Source organism: Athene noctua, chromosome 7, assembly GCF_965140245.1.
Source record: "Athene noctua chromosome 7, bAthNoc1.hap1.1, whole genome shotgun sequence".
Classification (NCBI taxonomy): domain Eukaryota; kingdom Metazoa; phylum Chordata; class Aves; order Strigiformes; family Strigidae; genus Athene; species Athene noctua.
The window spans coordinates 21,542,680-21,566,063 of NC_134043.1; the positions used below are offsets into that span (position 1 = coordinate 21,542,680).

Consider the following 23,384-nt stretch of genomic DNA (forward strand, 5'->3'; position numbering starts at 1 on the left):
CAAAATATAGGAGAATATGGATATTGCATAAGCACACTCACCTGAATTAGGAAAAACACGCTTCACAGTCAAAAGTCAATCCTTAGATGCAGTGTAAATCAGGAATATTTCTAACATACAGCTATGAGTTAGGCTGAAGATTCTTGTGACTGGTGAATTTAACAGCTGTTCTTCATTTTGGAATAAAGGTCAGACCCATTTAGGATATTTGATGGAATCAGACAGCTTAGAACAACAAGTACATGTGGTAGAGGAAGGAAGGGTGTTGTGGAGCACATCAAATACTTATTGTGCCTTCTGTGGTTTTTTCCTTTTAAGAAAAAATATTACAGACCATGCTAATTCTAGTTAAAAATTGACTCAAAAAACCCACCATGCCCAACTCCCAGCAATGCAGATTTAAACTCAATCAGGTGTAAGCATGTTAAAGGACAGTTAGACTATAACAAACTCTTGCCAAGAAGGGAGGGGCTAGCAAATTGAGATCTTAGCTAGTAGTTGGGTCTCAGTTCCTGTTAACATTTCTTTCTCTTTATTGTTTTAAATGCATGTTCTTTCTACACAAACTCATTTTGAAGGAGAGATGAAAAATTACATTTGAGCATTTGCTACAGGGCAGAAGACCTCAAAATCAAACCTTTTGGGAGCTGATTTCAGGAAATGGATAACAGATTTCAGCAACTGGTGCAAAATGATAGAATAGCAATTTTCCTTCCCAAGTGTACTGTAAGAAAGATGGAATAAACCTTTGTGAAAACACAGTCAGCTGATCAGGAAGACTCAATATCAAGACTTACTAATTTACCTGACAGAAGAGTTATGGTACAATTAGGATCACTGTATTGGGATGTGTTTCCAGACCATCCAAGTACTTTCACAGCTAATGCTGTAGACCTTTTGTCTCCTGGCTGCATTAAAATGCTGTGTCTTACAGCTGTATCAAATCTAAAAGAAACTAGCAGTCACCTGTCACAACACCTTTCAGTGCAGCACACACTGATTACCAGGCACTCATTCATTAGCCCCACTTTGTTTGAAATTCTCCCTAATTGTGTGCTTGCTGCTTTTCCATTCATGATAGACAGCAGTTCTGCTGGCAAGCTCAACAATAAAATATCTGAACAGCACCCTTAATTCACCCTTTAATTAACATATTCTTGCTGTATGAACACACTGAACCCTTTTACTGACTCTTACTGGATCTGGTCTTACTGGATCGCACTTTCCATTGAGAAATGGTTTCTGTCCCAGCTGCCAGCCTGTGCCCCAGCCTGTCTCATGACACACCAGGGCTCTTGAGCCACCGCACAGTGCCACCTGTCCCTGACCCCAGGTTCCTGTTGCATTGGCAGGGCACACTGGAGCTGGCAAACTTGCAGAAGGGCTCCGTGGAGCTCCTCAAGCAGAAATGGGAGTCCACCAATGCTACAAGACCTGGCCCAACACTCCAGTGTTCATCAGCCCCTGGGTCCCTGGTGCCGGGTAAGATCAGCTGCAGCAGCACCACGGAGACAGTGCCGGCAGATGGCAGGAGGGCAGATGTGTGCAAGGAGACCCTAGGTGATCCTCAGCAGATTGAGCACTTCCCCATCACTGTGGAGGAGCTGCGGAGCCACTTTGAGGCCCTGGGTGGCAAGAAGGTAAGTGCCTGGGCTGGATGGATGCCTCAAGGGAATGGAGATGGGCCCAGGGCTGTTTCTCCAACCTCACACCGCCCCTCTTTTGTAACCCACGGGGGATGGGCTGTGCCAGCCACAGGTCCTGTGGATGTCCTGGAGACAATTTATATCAGTGTGTTAATACTAAGTTCCATAGCTTTCTTTATTCCATAATGTTATTCGTCTGGGTCATTTTAATGGTTTCTGACTGGTGTTATCTGCCAACCTGTCAGGTAAGTTAGTGTATAATTGTGCTTAGCTAACCTTTTTAGGGAGGGAAGATAAACAAGATATTATGGCCTGACAGAAGATTTCCCAAATTAAACTATTTACAAATGTTCTAAAACTTTCTGAAGCAACTGCTTCTTTTTTGTAGAACAGCACTGTCTCCCTTTCAACTGAGAAACCTGATGTCACTTCACCCATTGGCTTTTACTGGCATAACATGACAGGCCTGGACAAATTGCTACCTTTATTTGTCATCCAATTTTTGTCTGAGAAATGTCTGTAATTTCTTTGAACTATCACGGGAGAAGCTCGGCTTTTTTGAAGTTTAAAAAAAAGCTTCAGAGAAGTATAGCATACTGAAAAGGTTATTTGTAATCTTAATTAGGGCAACTTCACTAGTTTTTATGACTAAAAAGTCTTTTGCCATGTTTTACCTCTTCTGCATGAAAACTAAATTGTTCCTACAGGTTTTGGTTGCTGATGGAATATTTTAAACCATCCACATCATAATTCCTTACTTGTTCAGTTATCAGGTTAAAAAAACCCTAAGTAAATAAATAAAAAACTACCCTCTGAATCATTTTTACCCCACTTCTCAATCAAAGATATACTAAAATTTGATGTCACAACTCTGTGTTCTTCTAACAGTTAGTTACCTTCTAACCTTCTAACTGCTGCAGGATAACCCTGCCAGAACATGTAGTCAGTCATTTACCCATTTAATTTTAATGCCCAAAGTGATTTAAACATGGTTTTCTGGTCCAGAAAGTAGAGTTCAGAATAATGTGTGCTGACTGTGATATAATTCATACACAAAATTCGGCTATTAAAAGATATTAGAAAGCTTTTTTATGTGAACAGTAAAATAAAAATTCATGTGATTCATGAAAAATCTTTTCATTGGCTTTAGACACATAACACAAAAAGTAGCAAGTACCAATAAAATAAAGGTTAAAACTTTATGGGCTTATTGAGCACTTTAAAGACCATATAAAATAGTCATAGACTGCTGCTTAAGTGGCATACTCTAATGATTTTAAGGTGGAGAGCTTTTTGGTTGATCTAACTTAGTCATTTTTTAAAAATAGCAAAATAAACTTTCTTTTCCTATTAAGCACTACATTCAGTATAGTAGACATGATCATTCTTGGTTCTTTTTTAATCTTATTGATACAAAGAGATCCTTACTGAGTGAGAAAATAATTTTTTGGACTTAAACAGCATTCTTCACTTGACAGGATTGCAGACCTTTATTTAAACAATAATTACCGAGAAAGTAAAATAACTCCTTACTCCCAATCTGAGAATTGTTACACCAATTAAATAGTACTTTGTTAGGGTTTCTTTGCAAAATTTGCTACTGCTCCACCTGCAAATGCTTTGAATTCACATGCAGCTTAGAATCTGACCATTACTATTACTATTTCACTGATACACTTTATAAAAATTTTTTCAAAGTATATGTCTTTTTGCTACGTGTTCCTCCAAGTGAAAAATTATCATTTCTGATACAAAAGGGAATCAAAGGCTCAGTAAAGAGTAGGAAGTGGGGGGAAAAGAGTCAAGGAGATGTTACTTTCTTCTTCTTTATAATTTGTTTGCCAAGAGTGCTGCATATTAAATGTATTTGAGTAGTGCTCTAGTTAAAATTAATTTTTTTCTCTGGCCAGCCAGAAGTGAAATAAGAGTTATACTCTCTACAGGGCATGCCCTCTTGCTAAGTCATTGAAATTCTTGCAGGAATTGCAACTGTTAAGATCAGTATCTTGCAAAGAACATTGAGAAGCAGATGGTGCTTATAAACTGGGAAGCGACAATGGGTGGAAAAGCACGAGAAACAGCCACTTTTTTCAGAATTCAAGTTGAAAAGCTTGAGTTCTGTTATTCTATTCAGGTAGCTGTCTTAGGAAGTAAGATTTATATTGCCTTTGAGGATTTATTTCCCCAGCATTGTAAAAAATCTTGAGGTTTCCAAGATACCATCAATATAAAATGTAGACAAATGGAACCCACATCATAGAAGACTTTCACAATGTAAGCATTACTTAAACATATTTACATATAAAGAAAAATTTGAAAGGGAGTCTACAAAAAAAATGTAGGCATTCATACCAAGGGTTTCTGATGCTGAAGAAGTATGAATACTTAAACTCAGGGCACACACTTACAAATCTTGGCAACACAGACCAAAAGCAGGACTGGCAAGACTTTTAAAAAAGTGTGAACTTCATAGGTACAGGAGTTCTGTGAAAGGACAGATTATTTCAGTAATATGGAAAGTTGGAGCCAGACTGATGCTGGTGCTAACAGTGGCATCAACATCTATGTCTAATAGCACAAAACCTATGTAGAAATTACTGATTCCTCCACTGGTAACAGTGAATAAGCATGAAAAAAAAATCATCTGAGATAAATGTGATCCACAGCAATCTCAGGTTTGCATATGTAAAGGCTGGACTTTGTATCATATTTTAAAATAATATACTGAAGGTATTTAAAGGTGCATATTAAGCATTTGATCTGTATGTATGGGGTTAATGATAAGGACCCTAGATTTTAGAGCTGACAAAGGCATTTATTAATATTAATGAATGTTAAGTATTTTAATAGTTAAATATTACACCATAAGATACTTGTAATGAAAAACATTAGCAATTTAGTATGCCTTTAAAAGATACATTTTGACTATAGTTCTATCAAGTAATCAGTGACACAAGATACTTATATCACAATATAATGCAAGGCTGTGCAAAGGTTTTAGCAAACTGATTGCTTAAGATTCAATCTCTTTCAGCTTTAGTACATTTCCATGGGTAGGAGGATTGAAGGACGGGGAATGAGCTGATGCAATTTCCTTGCATTTTTGTAGTGGTTTCATCCAGATAGAGAAAGTTAGAACAGTTAGAAATGGCTATACGTAAAACTAAGTCAAAGCCATCGAAATCACAATGGAATTTTTAAAATTTAAACAAAATGTCTTCTAAGGCTTAGTGCCAGCTAACTATATTACAGTTACCATATGCATAAATGAACATGCTTATTAACCTTATGCTTAGAAAAAAGACGGACAACTGTTGTAACCCTGCTTAAAGTCTGACTAATCAGGCTTTCAAGACCAGGGCCCATCTTATTACATTATTCCATATGAAAACCAGATTTTATTCTAAGAAGGCAAAATACCACTGATTACAAATTCTAAAACCTCACATTCAGGTTGCATTTCCATTACAGTGCTGTTATTTCTATATGTAGAAAATCAATAAAGAATAATCAGGGCAATTAAATAATGTTAAGCCATGAAGTAACTCCTAAACAATTAGATGAATAATATAAAGAACTCTCTGCTAGTTCAAAAGTGGAAGACATTATTATAGGCAGCTGCAAACATATTTAGACTTTTGGCATACTTTTCTTCCTGGTGGCTACATGATGAACTATACCCAATCGTAATTATTTGAATGGAATTAACACTTCATATTGCAGTAAGAGAATACAAAAAAGAGTAAATACAGTCAGGGTCTAAGTTTAATAATTTTGAAACTAAAGCACTTGGTGAAGTCAAATTACTTTTGCCTGAGTTTATCCAAGTGGAACTTAGATGTATTTCCTTCTTAGGAGTATTAATAAGTTAAATATTAAGTCTGTTGCTGGAGCCTTTTAATGAAAGCCTATAGTATCAGGCCTGTCCATGTCTTTCCATTATTTAGAAATAAACTGATGTCCCATTCTGATAAAATGAAAAGTGTTTTCCCATTTACTATAGGAAAAAACTATTTCTTAGGAAGCAATAATATATTAAAACATTGATTTACTCTACTGACTTATCACTCCCATGAAGCCACTACTTTAGTTTATTAGCACTCAGAGACATTGGAATGTTAAAGCAACTAAGGCCTGTGTTCACAGAAAAGTGATCACGTATGCTTTGTCTTAAAATATCTTAAAGTATCCCAACTGAGGAAGTAATTCCAGGCTTACTTTTTAGAGAAACCTATTCAAAGAACTCATTAAAACCATTCATCTAAATAATCTTCTATATGTTCATTAAACTGTGTCCTTTACAGAAAACACATGAATTGCTGCCAGAAAGTAAATGAAGGGAACAGATGTTTAATGCAAAAGGTTAGACCTTCATTAAAATTGTTTAAACAAGGATCATCTTTTTTCCCTTAACACTCTCGGAAACATTTATATTAATTTAGCAAAGCCATGTAATCGAGAAAAGAATGGAAACCACAAAAACTGTAGGTCAGTTTGGTACCCTGTGCACTGGCATCATTTATTTTGTAAGGGATGAATGGAAGCAAATAGTGAGGAGTGCATGGGATGGCCAAATTATTACCCTTGCTGAAAAGCTTGCTATGGAAGGGAGTGCCATATGGTCAGCCTTTTGGATTTTGGCTTCATCACTTCCTTAGCTCATTCTTTTTGTGAGACAGTGCTTTCCTCTGCTTTGTTTTCATCAACCTTTTTCTAATGGGACTTGAATTGTAGATCATGAAGAACATGTTTTGGTAAATATTCACATTCTTTTTTCTTCCTCAAAGGAAAGCTTTTTTCCATACTTTTACTTTCTCAGTAAATATATCAGCTTTTTACAGGTACATCACAAATTATCTGAAGAAACAATCCTCCTCCCACTTTGATTCTTATTTTACTCACCTCTGAACTGGAATAGCTTTTCACAGTTTGGAAAATGTATTAAAAATTTGCCTTTCTAGAAACTGGACATGTTGACAGAGTTCTCACTGATCTCTACAGTGCTTTATGCCTGGGAAAGCAGCTGTTCCAGTGGTGGGAATGGAGCTTTTCAAAGCAAATTTGTTCACGAACAGTCCCATGACCTATTGCAGTATAGTGTATATATATACGTATACACATATATATATATATATAAAGGTCTTCTATGAAGTATTGCTATTCCTTCCTGTTTAATCGGTGAATTGGCAGTGATTCAGATTCCATCCCAGTGTATCACGTGCACTTCTTCAGCTCTGAACTATTTCTGTGTTAATTACACCGTTATACTTTCATTGTATATACACCTAGTATTTTCTGGAGAATGCACTGACCTCCTCAAGGTGTTACACAAAACTGGAGTTGAAATCAACATAAATGATTCATGCTTGTGACAAACCCACATTTCAGACCTTCCCCTCCACCATGCACCTGTTAACTCGTTTCTCAAGTGGCCTGTGCCACTAGTTTCACTAGTTGCCTAATTATTAAGTAACTATGCTTAGGCATAGTTTTCCAATTAACAAGTTCTAGTTTATTCCCTTAACAGACCTTCAAGAGCTCTTTTATTCTTTTGCCTTCAATTCAGCTTTACTATCTTTCAGGCTTTATTTGGAGGCTTGTATAGCAGAGTAAACAATTTGTAATAGGATCTCACCTTAAAAGGTTAGAATCATCCACTTTTCCTCTCAGTGTGAGATGCTACTGTTTCAGCTACGGCAACAAGAAAGCTTGCTAGAAAAAAAGTAGGACAGATCAGTTGGAAAATTGAAATTTGTGTGTCACCAGTCTCTTGTAAGAAATTAAAATTGGGTGTAATCTTATTTACATATAAAGAGTACTGCTGAGCAGGCTGCATTTTCATAAGGAACAAGATGGGATGGACTATAGTCATATGCCCTCAACTAAACTTTCTGAAGGCAGTCTCCTTTGTGCTGAAATTTATTAGATACGTTTTTTGCTTTGCAATGTTCTTGTTGCTTACTGCTTATTCAGAATCTACAAAGATTCATCATGCATCATGTGCTGAAGATGAGGGTGGCTTATTTTTAGAATCACTTGTCCTCAACAAAATGCAATGATTTCAGGTGTGGGTCTCATTTTTGTCTGATTATTGTCTGGCTCTATCCTCTACATTCTTTCTGCTCTGCTCTTAGAAAGACTTCTTGCCTGTGTTTTTTGGCTGTTCTAGTTTTAATTTAAAGAGGCACTTTTCATCTGTTATGATGAGTTGAGTCTTTTGTGGAGTACAGTTAGCTAATAGAAAAAATGATTTTGACAGTGCATCAAATGCTACTTCCTAGGATAACTGACTTTACTAGGAAGGCAGTCTAAAAATCTGAGAGCTCTTTCTGGAACAGGGAAACATTAAAAAAAAAAAAACACAAAGTCGAAATTTTCTTTTTATGCTGTTGAATATAGTCATACTTCATCATCCCATAGTATCAGTGTTGTGGTTTAAACCTGGCTGGCAGCCAGGCACCATGCAGCCACTCACTCACCCTTCCCCACTCTGGGGAATCAGGGGAGAGATTTGGAGGGGTAAGAGTAAGGACACTTGTAGGTTGAGATAAAAACAATTTAGTAATTGAAATAAAATTAAAATAATAATTATAATAATAATAATAATAGTAATAATAGAAATACAAACGAGTAATGCACAGTGTGATTGCTCACCACTCACTGACCAATGCCCAGCCCACTCCCGGCTAGCACTCCCAGAGAAGACAGAATCCTGAAATCACAATCACAGAAGCAAGAGTTATCAACCCTCATCTATACACTAAGCATGACATTACGTGATATGGAAGATTTAATTGTCCAATTTTGGTCCATTGCTTTGGCTCTGTGCCCTCCCAGATTCTTGTACACCTGCACATGGGCAGGACATGGGATGTTGAAAAGTCCTTGATCTCTTAGCAACAACTAAAACCATCAATGTATTATCAACATTCTTCTCATATCAAATGCCATAATGAATCCAAAACAAAGTACTGTTCTAGCTACTAAGAAGGGAGGGAAAAAAAAAAAAAAAAGCTCTATCCCAGCTGAAACCAGGACAAACAAATATGCCTACAAAGTTGCATATGTACACAGCAGTTTAACAGGTATTGTAAAAGTCTAGAGAGAGAAGAGGTGCATAGCCAAAAAAACCTTTTTAGTAATACAGGGATTCTGGCAGTTTTTAAGATATTTTCAGGACTTGCACCTGTATCACTGCACATATGACATTGTTTTGCCTTTAGTTCTTTCAGTAAAGACTAGTGAAGTTAGAGAACTATTGTTGTATTTTGTGCTAACAGAAGTTCTACAGCTGAACCTGTAATTTGGAAATGGAATAAACAGATAAGAATCTCGTTCAATTCAGGAAAGCTAAAAGAACTGAGAGCATCAAGTTGGGTGTTTCTTTCAAAGTGCTAATACCGTGATATGACTATTTGTAGTAGTAGAATAGACATGTCTGTGTTTCTATAAGGAGCACTGCAAATGGCACCAATGAAACAACACGAGGGTGTATGGAAAGAAATACAATGTTGTCTCAGTTTGCTCTCCCTCCCTCCTTGTTTTTTGGGAGGATTTATGGGAGTGTGGGGTTTTGTTTGTTTGCTTTTTACTTTTCACAGTGCAGTGTAAACTCTCGTGGTTACAAGAAGAAATTAGATTTTGAAAGAACCTGACTACATTTTTTTAAGCTGTTAATTTTATTCTGAACAGTCAAGAGATTTGATATTTTTAATATTTTTAATATTTTGGGGGACCTGATTTTACAGAAATGACCTTCTGTAAATTGAGGACTATAGCAGATCAATTAGTCTTTGGCTCTAGTCTCCAGAAGGCAGAGAAAAACAGAGAAGCTCCGCCTTCCATATGCGGATGCTATCTTTAATCTGACTGTGCTATGAAGCAAACACGCCAAGAGAATGGAGAAATCAGGAAAATGACCCTTGGGGCTTCTTAGGAAAGGTGTACACACATACACACACACACAAAAAAAAAAAAAGTCATGAAAGGGTTCTTCTTTAGAGATATGATCGCTTAAAAATGACCCAGAAATTGAATGTTGTAGTAAATCTTTAGCATTTTAAAATCCGTGGAGATCAATAAAGTTAAAACCTTTTAACTTAGAGAGAAGTTGTATGTGATGTCCACTGAGTTTTGTACAGTTTGCTCCTGAGGGTGAAGAACTGTGCTTTCTGGGTCATCCAGAAAATTACCTCTTTCCAGACACATAAGCCAGTACATACCTCACCTTACCCAAGTCTATTTTTGTTGTATGGTTTCCAACCTATTAGCCAGCGACATCAGAGCTTGATAACCTCTGTGGGAAACTGACCATAAAGCACTTGGAAAGGCACAGATCGTTTCCACGGTCAGTGGCCAGAAAATTACTTTTGGAAAAGTATGTTTCTTTTATAACATGTTCTTTAACTTCATCTCCACATTTAGTTTAATTTTAGTTTGCAATATTTCATAGACAATACTTCTTAAGATAAGTAATGCTTCTTAAGTATTTGTCACTTGTGGCAGAAAGTAACAAATCTTAAAACATTCTCACTGTCATTCTGTCTGCTGGTATTTGGAACAATTTACCAGCCTGTGGTATCTTAATCAGTTCCTGAAACATGAAAGTGATGTGGAAAGATGGGAAGTAAACACGTCCATTACTAGCATGCCTTGGGAAACAGCACTTGGAAGGAAACATAACATCTGGGTTAAGTTGATTAGGAAGGAAATAAGCTTGTGACATAAAGTCTGAGAAATCCACAGATGTTGGCATGCAGGGGAGAGAAAATTCATAAATTAAACTGGAATGAAAGAGACGTTACTTGCTGTTGCATAGTACAATATGTTGTATGTCAAATGAACTATTTCAAGTGAACAAACAAATGAGCACTTGCACCAAAACATACTCACAATTACTGGCTATTTCAATAGTCTATTAAATATGTAAAATAAAATCCCCAGTATGTCTATTCCTGTTATCTTTTCTCCGACCTGTATAAAGTTTGTGAGAACAAACTGATAACAATTCTGTTATACTCTGACAGTATCCAGTAGAAAGAGAAAGGGACTCACCATGTTTTCTGAAGTTGTCTTGAGGTTGAAGTAAATGGGTCCAAAATAACCATACCCAGGAATTTCATGCTATTGTTCTGAATGTTCATGAAAGCAAAGTAATTTCTGGGTTTTCAAAGAGAAGCACAGCATAGAATACTTTCCGTCTTTGTATGTCAAAGGCACAGATAGGTGGGTAGATGCCAGCATGGGCCATTATAGTACAGAAGGTAGAAATTACCTGCTAAATACACTTTACTACATTAACTGTCTCAATAGAAGAGATCCTTCAGGGATCCTTTTCACAAGCAAGATCTCGCGTGTGCTTCTGTTTGTGCTGCTTTAGCTCTGTGTCGTCTCTCTTTTGTCAGGTCTTCTGTTTACTCTGTTGTCTCTTTCAAAATGTTCTATAAAGATGGCATCCTCTTTTAGATGTTTGCTGCCTAGATTTAAAGTAACATGGCATGTTATCTTAAAGCTGAGCAATCTCTAGGCATTTAGCAAATGGCAAAGAAAAATTAAAAGAAAATACCACTGCCATACTTACACCTTGTTTCTTTTGTCTTACTTGTGTCACGGTGTGATGGTATGTTTGATTCAACTGCAAGACTTGAGTAATAACATTTGAATAGTAGATGTTACTTGGGATTAGTCAGTTCGTGAACTTGGTATACCCAGGCATGTTCAAGCTATGAACTGTCTTTCTCTGATGCTGTTTATATGAAATTGTGTCACAGATAATAAATATCATGGGTATGAAAATGGTCTAGCAGTACTAGTTTTGAGAATCTCCCTAGTTATGCCTACTGTCTCATCATTTACCATAATTTATAGCTCATCTTGACTTCTCTGTAGCTACATCTCCTACATAATACTCTCTTTATACACTCATTTTTAATCTTCCATTGTAGAATATCTGTTTCATTTTCTCTCATTTCCAAACATCAATACCCGACCAAAGAAAATGCTATTTCTTAAAAATATGGAATGTCAATAATACATAATCTTATTAGCTTTTAAAGATAGTAATACTGTGGGGAAAAAAGTAATTTAAAAATACACAATGAATATTAGACAAAAAAGCCTTTGTTTAAGATAATTAGTTGAGCCCATATAAGCATTGTGTTAAAAAAACAAACAGAAAAAAACAGAGGGGTAATTCTTAATTTATCTCAGTGAGAAAAAATTGATAAGGCATTTTAAATTCAGGAGTGTAGACTTCACCCAAAGTTCCCAGCATGTATCTCTCTGGTGATGTGCAGAGCAAACAACTTAGAAGGTTCACTTGATGTGCCCTGTATTATTACTGAATAAATGAAAAGTTATGGGGACTTGAACACATATTTCTTACTGCAGTCTTGGAAGCAGTATCAGAGAGTACACCATGTGTTTAAGTTTTAAAAATTAGTATATGCTTGATGGAAATAAACACATTTAAGACTAAATGTCTCACCTTAAGACTAAATGTTGGACCTCTTACTAAGGGAGAGATTGTGTTTAGTAAGACTAAGCCTGTGCATTTTTCTTTTTGCTCTTGAATATAACAGAGGGATCTGTCTCAGTTGCTCAAACAACTGAAGGAAAATTCTGCTTCTGTCCTGCTTTTCTACAAGTGGTATCAGTGGACTCTGGGAACTAGCATGCTCAGTATTACTGAAAAATTATCAGATCTTAGAAGCCTGGCAAAATTTTGGAAGGAAGCAAAATGGAGGGTTAAGGGAGAAGGTTGGTGTATGTGAGAATGTGAAGCTAAGATAGAGTGCCTACTAAGAACTAGAAATATTAGTCATTTTGTAAGTCACTTGTTTCCCCACTCTGCTAGTGCTTTGGTTTCTGCTTTGTTATTTTTGTTTTGTTGCACACCGCAACATACTTCTAATAATCTCCAGCTATTTAAAATAATTACAGAAATCATGAAGTAGCAAATGACTGTGGAAAATAACAACAGAAAGAATGTAAATCTCTGCAGTAATAGCAGACACAAAATGATCGTGTTAGAAAACACAGCTTTCAAAATCATTATTTTGTTTTGCTTATAGGCAGAGGCACACACTGAGATATTTTAAGAACATTAAGAAGTCTAAACTGATATGCCTCTGAATCTAAGTAAATTTCACAAGGAGAGTGTGCAAAGAAAAAGGTATATTGTCAGTGAATTTACAAGAAATAAACAAAAAACTCAAGCCCACTCATGCTCTCATAAAAACCCAAATAAATATCTTTTTTTTTCCAGTCCAATACCTGCAATTAACAGTAGCACTGATAAAATAACAGTACTTAAATTTCCACCACAAGGGTGAAAATGCAAGTTATAAAATTACATTCCCTAAATATGCATTGTAAGAGGGGAAAAAAAATATATATATATATATATAATAAAGAACCAAAGTATAAACTTAGAGCTGACATGGGAATTTAGCATACAGCACTGTTCCATTCACAACTGCAATGAAAAGGGTGTACTAAGTTTATTATGGAAGCTTTAAATAAAACTTAAGTGTACTAAAACAATAGGATTATTTACAAAAAAAGTGGGGTTTTTTTTAAATGTGGTAAAACTTTTTTCCAATTACTTTAGAATTATTATTTAAATAAAAAAGGACAAGTTATCATGTTTGATTGAAATGTTTGATATATGTATATAAATAAAGTGAAAAAAGCAAGAAGAGATAGAATAGGAAAGCTACTGTGTTTAATTTTTGCTATGTTTCATTAATTTGTGCCTCCTATGTGGTGAGATTGCATTTTATGCTGCCACAGCTCATGATTTTGGAAAAAGAACTCTGACATCATTCTTTGTTACTAATCACACTAGTTTAGAAAATAGTTTCCATGATTTGAACCAAGCCTGAAAATTGTAGCCTGTTAATGCTGGTTACAAAGTTATGCTGCCTGTACCCTCTCTGGCCTTTTCTTGCTGTTCTTTCTAATCCATATTAAACACAGCTGTCTCAGATCTGGACTTCTTATTTTGCATGTTTTGATGGTAATGTATTGCCAGTGATTGATATAGACTTCTAGTACCAACTAGTATAATTTCTGTTTGAGATGTATGTGATTTTCAATTTCAATTTGCTTTAAAAAGCTGTAGTAAGATTTATTTCTACCAAGTTTTTTACTTTACAGTTTTCATAAATTTTATCTTGATTTATTTTTTTACAGATATTGTAGCTGGCCTACATTGAACGCTGTTACTCAATCACTGTAGTATTACATGCTTGAAAAAAGCTCATTAAAACATGATTTATCACTGTCAAATTACTTAACTGTGGCCTCGGTTTCCTTATGTGTTTCTAAAACACACAACTATTTTGTCCTCCAAAAATGCCAGTAGAGATGATGGATCATTGCACAGTATTGGTTTAGTAAGGGAAGTTTCTGTAGCTACTGTATGTCCTATAGTTGTCTATTTAATCCACTGTCCAGTTACTGATTCAGCACAAATATTCAATATCATACTGTGGAAATTGCTATAACATTTCAAATCAGCATAATAACCATGATCTGCATATAACTGATATTCCTTCCATGGGATAGAGTCTGAACAGCTCAAATAATTTAATGTATGCCAAACGCTGTTAACAATTAAAAGAATTTTCCTTTTCAGCTCAAAGAATTAGGCCATTGCTTTTTAAGTAGTAAATCCAAGGACACTGTATCAATTTTGCTATGCTGATAAATGGCAAATCAGAGGGAGTTTTGGTAATTAAGAGTGAAATCCATAAGCTTTTCAAGGCAGAATTTAGCCCCTCAATGTTTTTTCTTAGTGTAGAGCCCCATTCTGAGATGGTGTCATGGTTTAATCTCAGTCTGCACCTAAGCACCGCACAGCTGCTCGCTCACTCAACCCCAGTGGGATGGAGGAGAGAATCAGAAGGGTAAAAGTGAGAAAACTTATTGAGACAAAGACACTTTAAGAGGTAAAGCAAAAGCCCTGACCAAGCACAGCAAAACAAGGAATTCATTCCCCACTTCCCGCTGGCAGGCAGGTGTTCAGCCATCTCCAGGAAAGCAGGGCTTCATCACATGTGACAGTTACTTGGGAAGGCAAGAGATATTACTCTGAACATCTCCCCCTTCCTTCTTCTTCCCCCAGCTTTACATGCTGAGCATGACATCATATGGTATGGGATATCCTTTGGACAGCTGGGGTCAGCTGTCCTGGCTGTGTCTTCTCCCAACTTTCTGTGCACCCCCAGCCTGCTCCCCGGTGGATCAATATGAGGAGTAGAAAAGGCCTTCACTCTATGCAAGCACTGCTCAGCAGTAGGGAAAACATCCCTGAATTATCAACACTGCTTCCAGCACAGATTCAAAACATAGCCCCATACTAGCTACTATGAAGAAAATTAACTCTACCTGAGCCAAAGCCAGAACAGATGGCAATTCTGCAAATAGATCTTTTCCCCCTGGTTGACAACCAGCTCTTTTCAGGGTCTCTGTTCCGTGTATACAGCAGAGTTATTTTGTAGCCTTCCTCCAAATGAAAATACTGTCTTATTTTAAAACTATCTGTAACAGCTGAAAAGGATAAGCATCTCTCAAGCTGGTCTGGGGACAAAATCAATGTGCAGCTTCCAGGCAGCCATAGGGGTTTTTTTAAAGCCTCTTGAGAAATTCTGTCTTAGTGAAGTGGTGCATTGCAGAGAATCAACCGAGAATCGTGGCTTTGTCTTAACAGTTTACTTACTGGCTTCATGGAGTTTATGCAGCAGGTGTTATTAGCACTCCTCTGTAATAGTCACTTTAGGGGGTTTGTCATCAATCTTAATAATGCCATCAGCATTCCAGCAGATGGTAGACATGATTCCAGGCACTCCCTGCCTCTAAATTGTACCAGAATGGATTTCCATCATATTTTTAATTACAAATGAGAAATATATCAGAAACAGACTTGTCTCATGCTGGCATTTCCAAAGGCTTTTTAGAGGCAGGCCAGGACTATGTTGCTTTATCTTTTTTTTTTTTTTTTTTTTTTTTATATTTCACTGAGACTGAGTGATTCACAGGAGTTATTATCAGCTCGTTCAGCTCTAGAATTAACCTCAAATCATTCCTGTGTACTCTCCAGTGAAGTAGTCTCTTGTTTTGAATCGGAATTTGAGATACCAGCTTTTTGTAGGCAATAGTCAATGTTAGGAGCCAGTCCAGCAAAGTGCTTAGATGTGAACTATAACTTGAATTGCTATTGAGAACAATTATTTGAATAGCAACCACCAGATATTTAAAGTTACAATCACAATAAAATTCATTGATGAGTCAAGATTTTATGTGACTATTTTTAAAGCAAATATTTAATTTCTAAACACTTATCCGACTGCCTCACTCATTTCCTACCTCAACATCCATTTATGAATTTTCCTTTCAACTTATGGTTTTATCCTTTCTCTTTGGGCCTATTCCTTCTACCCCTTTTTGTATTTCTTACACACACATTCTTTTAGTGGAGACCATAAATAAAATGAAGTTAGGTGATAACTAGCTTTCCTTTAGGTAGAACATGTAACAGAAGTACTTAAGACATAATGGAATGGGGATGAGTGCATTTTTTGAATATGCTTAAAGATGTCCTTTTAAAAAATATTAAATACTTTGAACATTAATAGCAGCTTTTGGCAATCTATTTAATATACTGATTGCAAATTCCTCTTCCAATCCAAGGTAGTTCAATGTATGCAGAAAAGGTAGTAGTAATTTGGTAAATAGTTTTCCTCTATTTAAAACTTTATGTGTTCTGGCTTACTGACTTTTAGATTAGTGCAGGACTGGATAGCAAGTGGAAAATCCACTGTCTAAATGAAGCACAGTCACTCAGTAGGCCACTGAAATTGGAATCTTTATCGTTGGCATTTCTAAATGTAATGACTGTATATTCCTTGAAATTTGGCACTCCAGTGCTTTATTCTTTTCATCATGTCTAGAGTATGAGATCAGAACATAAAAATAGCTTCTTGTGTCACCTTTTACTGAGCAGCCTGTTCAAAAATAGAATATAAGATCAGAGCCAGTACGTAAAACTGAAGTAATTACATGATAGAAAGTTACTTAAATATAGACAGATTTCCACAAATTATGTCCAACAAAAAATGGAATAAATTCTGTTAAACAGGGTCCTCCACACAACAGTCTATGTCCCAACTGAATAACGGCTCCCACCAAGAACACACATATAGTTACAAAAGCTTGACATGATTTGAACGGTGCATTAATCAGAAAGAGGAAAATAAATACTTATTTTTCTTTTAGTTTTCATTTGGCAACTTTTGCAAGAGTTGCATATATTAGCCTCTAATTAAGCATCTCTTGGCACTACCTCTGTGCTTTTTCAATAAGTGGCATTTATGTTAATTCTATCATTAAGCAGATGTCTTTGCCATTCACTGTCATTAGGTTATCTGGGTAGATGCCCCAATAAAACAGTATGCAGATTCAATTTATCCCGATTAAAAGGAATTTATGGTAATTGTAATACCTTCCAACAACTTTTTCACAGTAGGAAATAATCATTTTCTGAGAATAAATCTGTGCTCTAGCACTTCAGCTGGAGCAATAGTGCAAGAAAATCATCCTTCAGAAGCCCCACTAAGATAGGGATGCGGTTTGCAAAATGGGGCTAGGGCAGGTGGAGACTGTCATGTGAGGGGCAATGTGATAAAAGGGAGGAATAGAAGAGAATGCATGTGGTCATAGAACCAGTTTGTTCAGAGCAAAAAGTTCTGCACAGTGCTAAGCGTGCAGCTCCTCTGTCCCAGACCTTCATTACTGTATATCAGAACAGTACCATCCTCACAGAGACCATTAAATGGACCATTCACCTACATGGGGATTCAACATATCAGGGATTTTAAGAATATGGATTACTGTGAAACAATGTGGTAAAAGCTAAAACTAGCTATGAAAATAATTTAATTAGAAACAACTAAAAGAGAATTAATGTATTTAAAGTTATTGATCCACTACAGTGTAAGTATATTTTATGGAAAATTATATTAGCAGACCCCCAAAATATCTGTGTAATTATAGAAGAAAATATAGTTATTCTTTTCTGGGTACGTTATTACAGGCAGCAGTACACAGAAATCAAAAGACAAATTAGCAAGGAGATTTGGAACAATAAACACAGTCTCAAACTACTTAATATGAAGCTACAGTAAATTACATTCAGTCACCTATAACAAAATGCTTCACAGGACTAGGATGACAAATTAATACCACGGCATAAAACTGAAGAGAGTATTCCTAGAATTGGTAATTCACACTCTTTACTGAAATCTCCAAATTACAAAAATACCAAATAAAAAACCCACTGCAGTCTTGAAAAATGGGAATAATGCTTACTACAAAACAAAACCTGAGATTTATGCAAGTTTGCCGGTGGAAAAATAAAACGCTAAAGAAAAATGGTAATATTTTATGTCTAAGCAATTTGTAAGTATTATCCCAGATTGCCAGTTTTGACACATATGCTTTTCTGAACACAGGAAAATAAGGTGAATGAAAATACCTTCTGCCATAGTGGCCAACATCTCAGAAATCTGTCCATAAAAGAATTTACATGGAAATCTCTTAAGTAGGGCCAATATTCCTGTAACTGAGATTTAAGATGGTCAGGAATGATACATTAAATTTTTTAAAAATTCCTGTTAAAATAAATATTCAAAATACTAACTGATATAAATTTTATACATAATGGAATTGCTAATGCAAAGATGAAAATTTGAAAAAACATTATAGAAATATGCTACAAGTTAATAAAAGTAATAGAGTTAAGAAAAATGCAAATCAAATTTATATTGGTTCCTAGCTTGCAAGAATAAGAATAAGAAGCAGTAAATTCTGAAGTTTTTAAGCTGTTACTGGTAACTACAGAAAAATGTAACAGGAATTTTAAAAAACCCTGGAGTTTGTTTTCAAAGACGCCAATGGTAGTTGAAAACAGTATATTTTTTCTATTTTGTTCTAACACTGCAGAAGTTAGAAAATCATTAAGGTGATTGTCAGGTGTTGAATAGTGATAGTACACACAATGCTGTGGCAATATGATCTTGAGGCTGTTCTCATTTATGTCAGCTACCGGCTGATAGCAGAACTGGAGAAGTAGGAGACAGACATATTCAGGCTGATCTAACAACATGCACAGCTCCACGTTTTTAATTTCTCCTCTCCCTCCCACGTCCTTCATTTCTCCTCTGCATAGCCATTTCTGCATCACAGATTGTCCATACCAGCTTTCAGACTTAATGGTCAGCTCTTCATCTGTTTTAAACCAAAATATCATAACTAATACTGGGCTGTAATTGTAACTGATAACCATCTCCAAAAGAGGGTACAAAATGAATAGCACTTTGAAGCCATAGCCCTTCCCACACAAAATACACGATCCATTTCAGCCACATGCTGCCTCCTGATACCCTTGGCACATAAGTATCTCATTCCTCTCAGCATACCTATGTTCTGGCCAAGGTCTCTACCCTACCTGTGCTGCAACTGCCCACCTGCACTGTCATGCCTGCATTGTAACCCAGCCTGGTCACAGGCTTATCTTACTGGCACTGTGACACCGTGTCATTTCTGAGTGGGATGTACAACCTGAAAGTGTCCAACAGACTAGTGAGGAAGGGTAGAAGGAAGTGTTATGGAGCAGAAAGACAGCTACCTCCTTCACCCCACAAATCTATCTCTTGCTATTACCCTCAAAAAATATTTTCCGTAATAGCCAAGGAAAATATGCTGCTAACAGTAAAAGCAATTAGAGAATAATTCAAATTACTTTAAAACCAAGTATCTTCTGTAAACCTGATAAATAAAAGGCAACAAACTCCACAGTATTGGTTAAAATCCCCTATAACACCCTTAAATCTAGCCATGTTTAGGTTTTCCAGTGCGTTGACTGTACCTCCTGGTCTAACTGCTAAAATTAGCCACTGCATTCAAGATTACCTTTCAAGTTCAACTCCATATAAGCAGTAGCAGCAGTGCTCTTTTGGGGGAGGGGCGGGGGGAGAGACTGTTGTGACAAGATAACTGATGATTGGTGATACCACAGGCATTTTTTGTGAAAAAAGGGGTTTACAATACTCATGGTAATAAAACATCTTTAGTGTCTATGGTCTAATCAGTCATTTGTTTCAATGCTGACACATCATGCAAAAATCTTTCAACTGATCTCAAGCAAAAGCCACTGTAACTCACAGAAGTAGACAGATTGTTATAAAATGATGAGTTTCCGTAACACATAACCTATTATACATGTACTGGAAGGAATAGTCTTGCAAAGAATGACTACAGGTCAAGAAATGAAGTGCGACACATATTTAAGATAAAAGCTATCAGCAGATATAAGAAAAGTGTAAATTTATTAAAGATGGGTGAAGCACAATTGTCCTTAATTGATAATGGTACATTCATTTTACAAGTATATTTCCAATGCTTGTTCACTGTTAGTTTCATAGAATTCAAGGTGAATGTATTAATTGATTATATGTTACTGTGAAAATGGCTTTTGTAATTTATTTTCTATTATTTTCTTTGTAAGAGCTCTATTTGAGGATTCATTAAAATTGCATTGCATTAAAAAATATTTTATTTTTCTTTTTTTAAATAGATATTGGAAAATACTCTCCAGTCTATGATAATCACTTCAGGGGTCAAATTTTGCTGCTTCTTACACACCATGCATAATGTCTAAATCTAAAAGCAGTTAGGAGTTAGTTCAGTGGGATCATATACAAGAGTAGCATTAAATTGGTATACAATATTAAATCTGTCTGCAAACAATAAAAAGGAAGTAGTCTAATGAAGGCAGTACATTTTAAGAATGTATGCCATTTAAGCAATTAATGGCTCTAGCAAATACATTCTGCAAAATCTTACTGGAGAGATTTATACAGTCACCAGAACAACTCTCTTTGGATATTGCCACCTCTTTTACAGGGACAGTGGCAGCGGACATGCAGCAGACCTTTCATGTTATTCCCTTGCAAAAAAAAAAAAAGCATATTTTTCTACTCCAGCTGTTTCAGTTATTTAACTAATAGAACAGCTGTAGTTGAGATTTTACAGCCTTTGTGTTCAACTTCATACCAAGTAGCGTATTGCATGGAAGAAAGAAGAAGCACCCCAAATCACTGTCTTTACATATAAAAGTCTTGCTGAGCAATAATTTACTTATTTTGCCTTGAAGGGCTGAGGCCACAGTGTGATAATGAGATACTAATGCTCTTGTGTAAACTGCCTGTATGGAACACTGACCCACTACAGTGATAAGCCAAATTCAGTTGATAGGTCATAGCAGAATTGAAAAATCAAATTTCTGAAACACAAATGTCCATGTACATCTGGTCTTCAAGCCATCATTTGGTGTTTTTACATATCCTTACATACCAATAAATGAAATAAATAAAATTTCCTCTCTCAACTTTTCTGTGTACAAATAGTGTTTAAATAAGAAATTGGTGTCTTTTATTGTGATCCTTACCACCACCACCACTCTTCTCTTGTGGAAGAAACCACTGCAAGAAATGGTGAAAAAGAACTTCCAAGAATCACCCTCTGTTGAATGATAAACTGGACAGCACACATGAATCTGCAGCCTGCAGCGCTACAGAAACTTATTCTATGGCATTCTGGAGAACACATCCCCCAAAATAGCACCCCCTTCTAATCTGCTGCCTCTTCATATGGTCTCATCCTCCCAATACTGACATCTGTTTCCTACCAGTAGCTTTTAACACACATCCTCTTGATGTCTTCTAATAGGAAACAGAAAGTGAGAGAAGTTTACTTTCATCAATATCGAAGAGTCAGCCTGGGAGCCATTCTGTCATTTCTGTGAAGGAGTCTAGTGTGAAAAGAGGGAGAGCAATCTTTGAAAAGATGTCATCAGAAAATGGCCACAGCAACAGCTCTGAAGGTTAGCATTACCACCTTGATCTAATGTCTTGTTTTACTCTAAGGCAGTGGTCTCCAAACCTTTTTGATGGTGTAGTCCTATCATTAAAACATTTTTGAGCATGCATTCCCAATGTTTGTGTATGTATTTATTTACAAATTTTATACATGTACTAATCTACTAGCACATTAGATACATTGGGCAACATACACACCAATCGATATTAGAGAAGGACAATGGATGAAATAAATTTTTTAAAATCCTCTTAAAAACTGTTTATTTACAAAAAATATTTTCTTCTGCACCCCAATGGACTGTCTTGCACAACCCCTGGGGTGCGCATGTCTCACTTTGGAGACCACTGCTTGATGGTATCAAAGAGTACATGTATCTGTGTTTTGGTTTAACAGAGAAAGAACATGGATGATAAAATTTTCTGACAGATCGCCTATTGACTTCTGAGTGTCTAGGACCTGACTTTATGTAAAACAACAGATTACCCAAATAAATAGCACAGAAAGACTTGTCTGCTCTGCTGATAAAATTAATAAGCCTTTTACACAGTATCAACCAATTACTGACTCCACTCTTTTTTTTTGATCAGAAAATCTTTAGTCTGCATGTTTAGTAATTCCAGACTCTAGCAGGTCAAAGACAACAGGAAATTTCAGTGCACAAGACCTTTTCAAGCTAATAATGCTATTATGCTCATTGTTCAAACTAAACACCCGATCTTTTACCAGGTTTAGCTTTCAGCCATTGGTTATCTTTTTCCCTCTTTTTCCTACCAAATTAAAGAGGTCTTTAACACCTGCTAATTTCTTCTTGGAAGGATGATTATACATTATGACCATATCATCCCATAACCTTCTCTTCCATCAGCTAGATACAGCTGGGGTTCTCCATGTTGGAATATTTTTTCGTGGCTCTTCTCTACATCTTCTCAAGTTTTTCAGGTATCTTTTTTTATAATATGGTTGTAAGGACCTTTCTTTTTTTTTTTTTTTTTTTTTTTTCCCCTCCTTTTAGACCCTCCTAGTTCAGTTTTTCTTTTTTCTCTCTAACAAGAGAATGGAATCCTCCGTACATTTCAGAAGCATTTTTTGGTCCACCAGGAATAACAAAGAATATGAACTATGTAAAAATGCACAGCCAACAATTCATGCCTCTTACAAATTAAGCTTTTCCTAAAAATGTGACAGACCCATAGGCGATAATGTTTTTCTGTGCTCCTGCGAGAGCCATAATATCCAATTTTGCATTCAGACAGTCTTATGAGAAGTAAATTCCCTATAGACTAATTTGAGTGTTTGAAAGCACTGGTGGAAACTCTTAAACTTCTAATAACTGAAGTTAAGCACTGAAATCTGCAACTCTGCACTTGAATAAATATTCAGGTCCTGAACAATATATGATAATCCTGGTCCATAGATTATTTCTTCCATCACCATGAGATCTGAGTTTTCTATAACCAGTGACAATGTAAGTCAACTTGCTTCAATTTTTCAGCAACAATACCCTCAAACCACTAAAGTGCTATGGAACTTTTTGCCAAAATTTTATTTTCCTAGAAGAGATATTGAGCAGCAGTTACAGCAAGCTCTATGACTGAGTACCAACAAGTTCTATTGTCTCCATTGGAAAACAATGAAGGCAATGCTCATACTGCTGTTCAACCTATTGTGAAAACCTGGAGAAGCCCATAAGGGGTAGCTAATGTAGTCACATAATTGGAAAAAAGAGCAGAAAACCAGAATTCATCGGTCCTATTATGCACAGAAGATTTGTCAAGCTCCATTTACTTTATAGAATTG

General features: G+C 36.1%; 1 protein-coding gene across 1 annotated transcript in view; it reads left to right on the top strand.

The window, feature by feature from the left end:
• The first annotated feature begins 1,235 nt into the window (after nt 1–1,235).
• Nucleotides 1,236–23,384, top strand: part of XIRP2 (xin actin binding repeat containing 2) — a 45,217-nt gene continuing 23,068 nt past the window's right edge. The window contains exons 1-2 of the mRNA XM_074910970.1: nt 1,236–1,640; nt 21,438–21,591. Of these exons, the coding sequence (XP_074767071.1) occupies nt 1,236–1,640; nt 21,438–21,591 (559 nt within the window). The remainder of the gene's footprint in view (nt 1,641–21,437; nt 21,592–23,384) is intronic.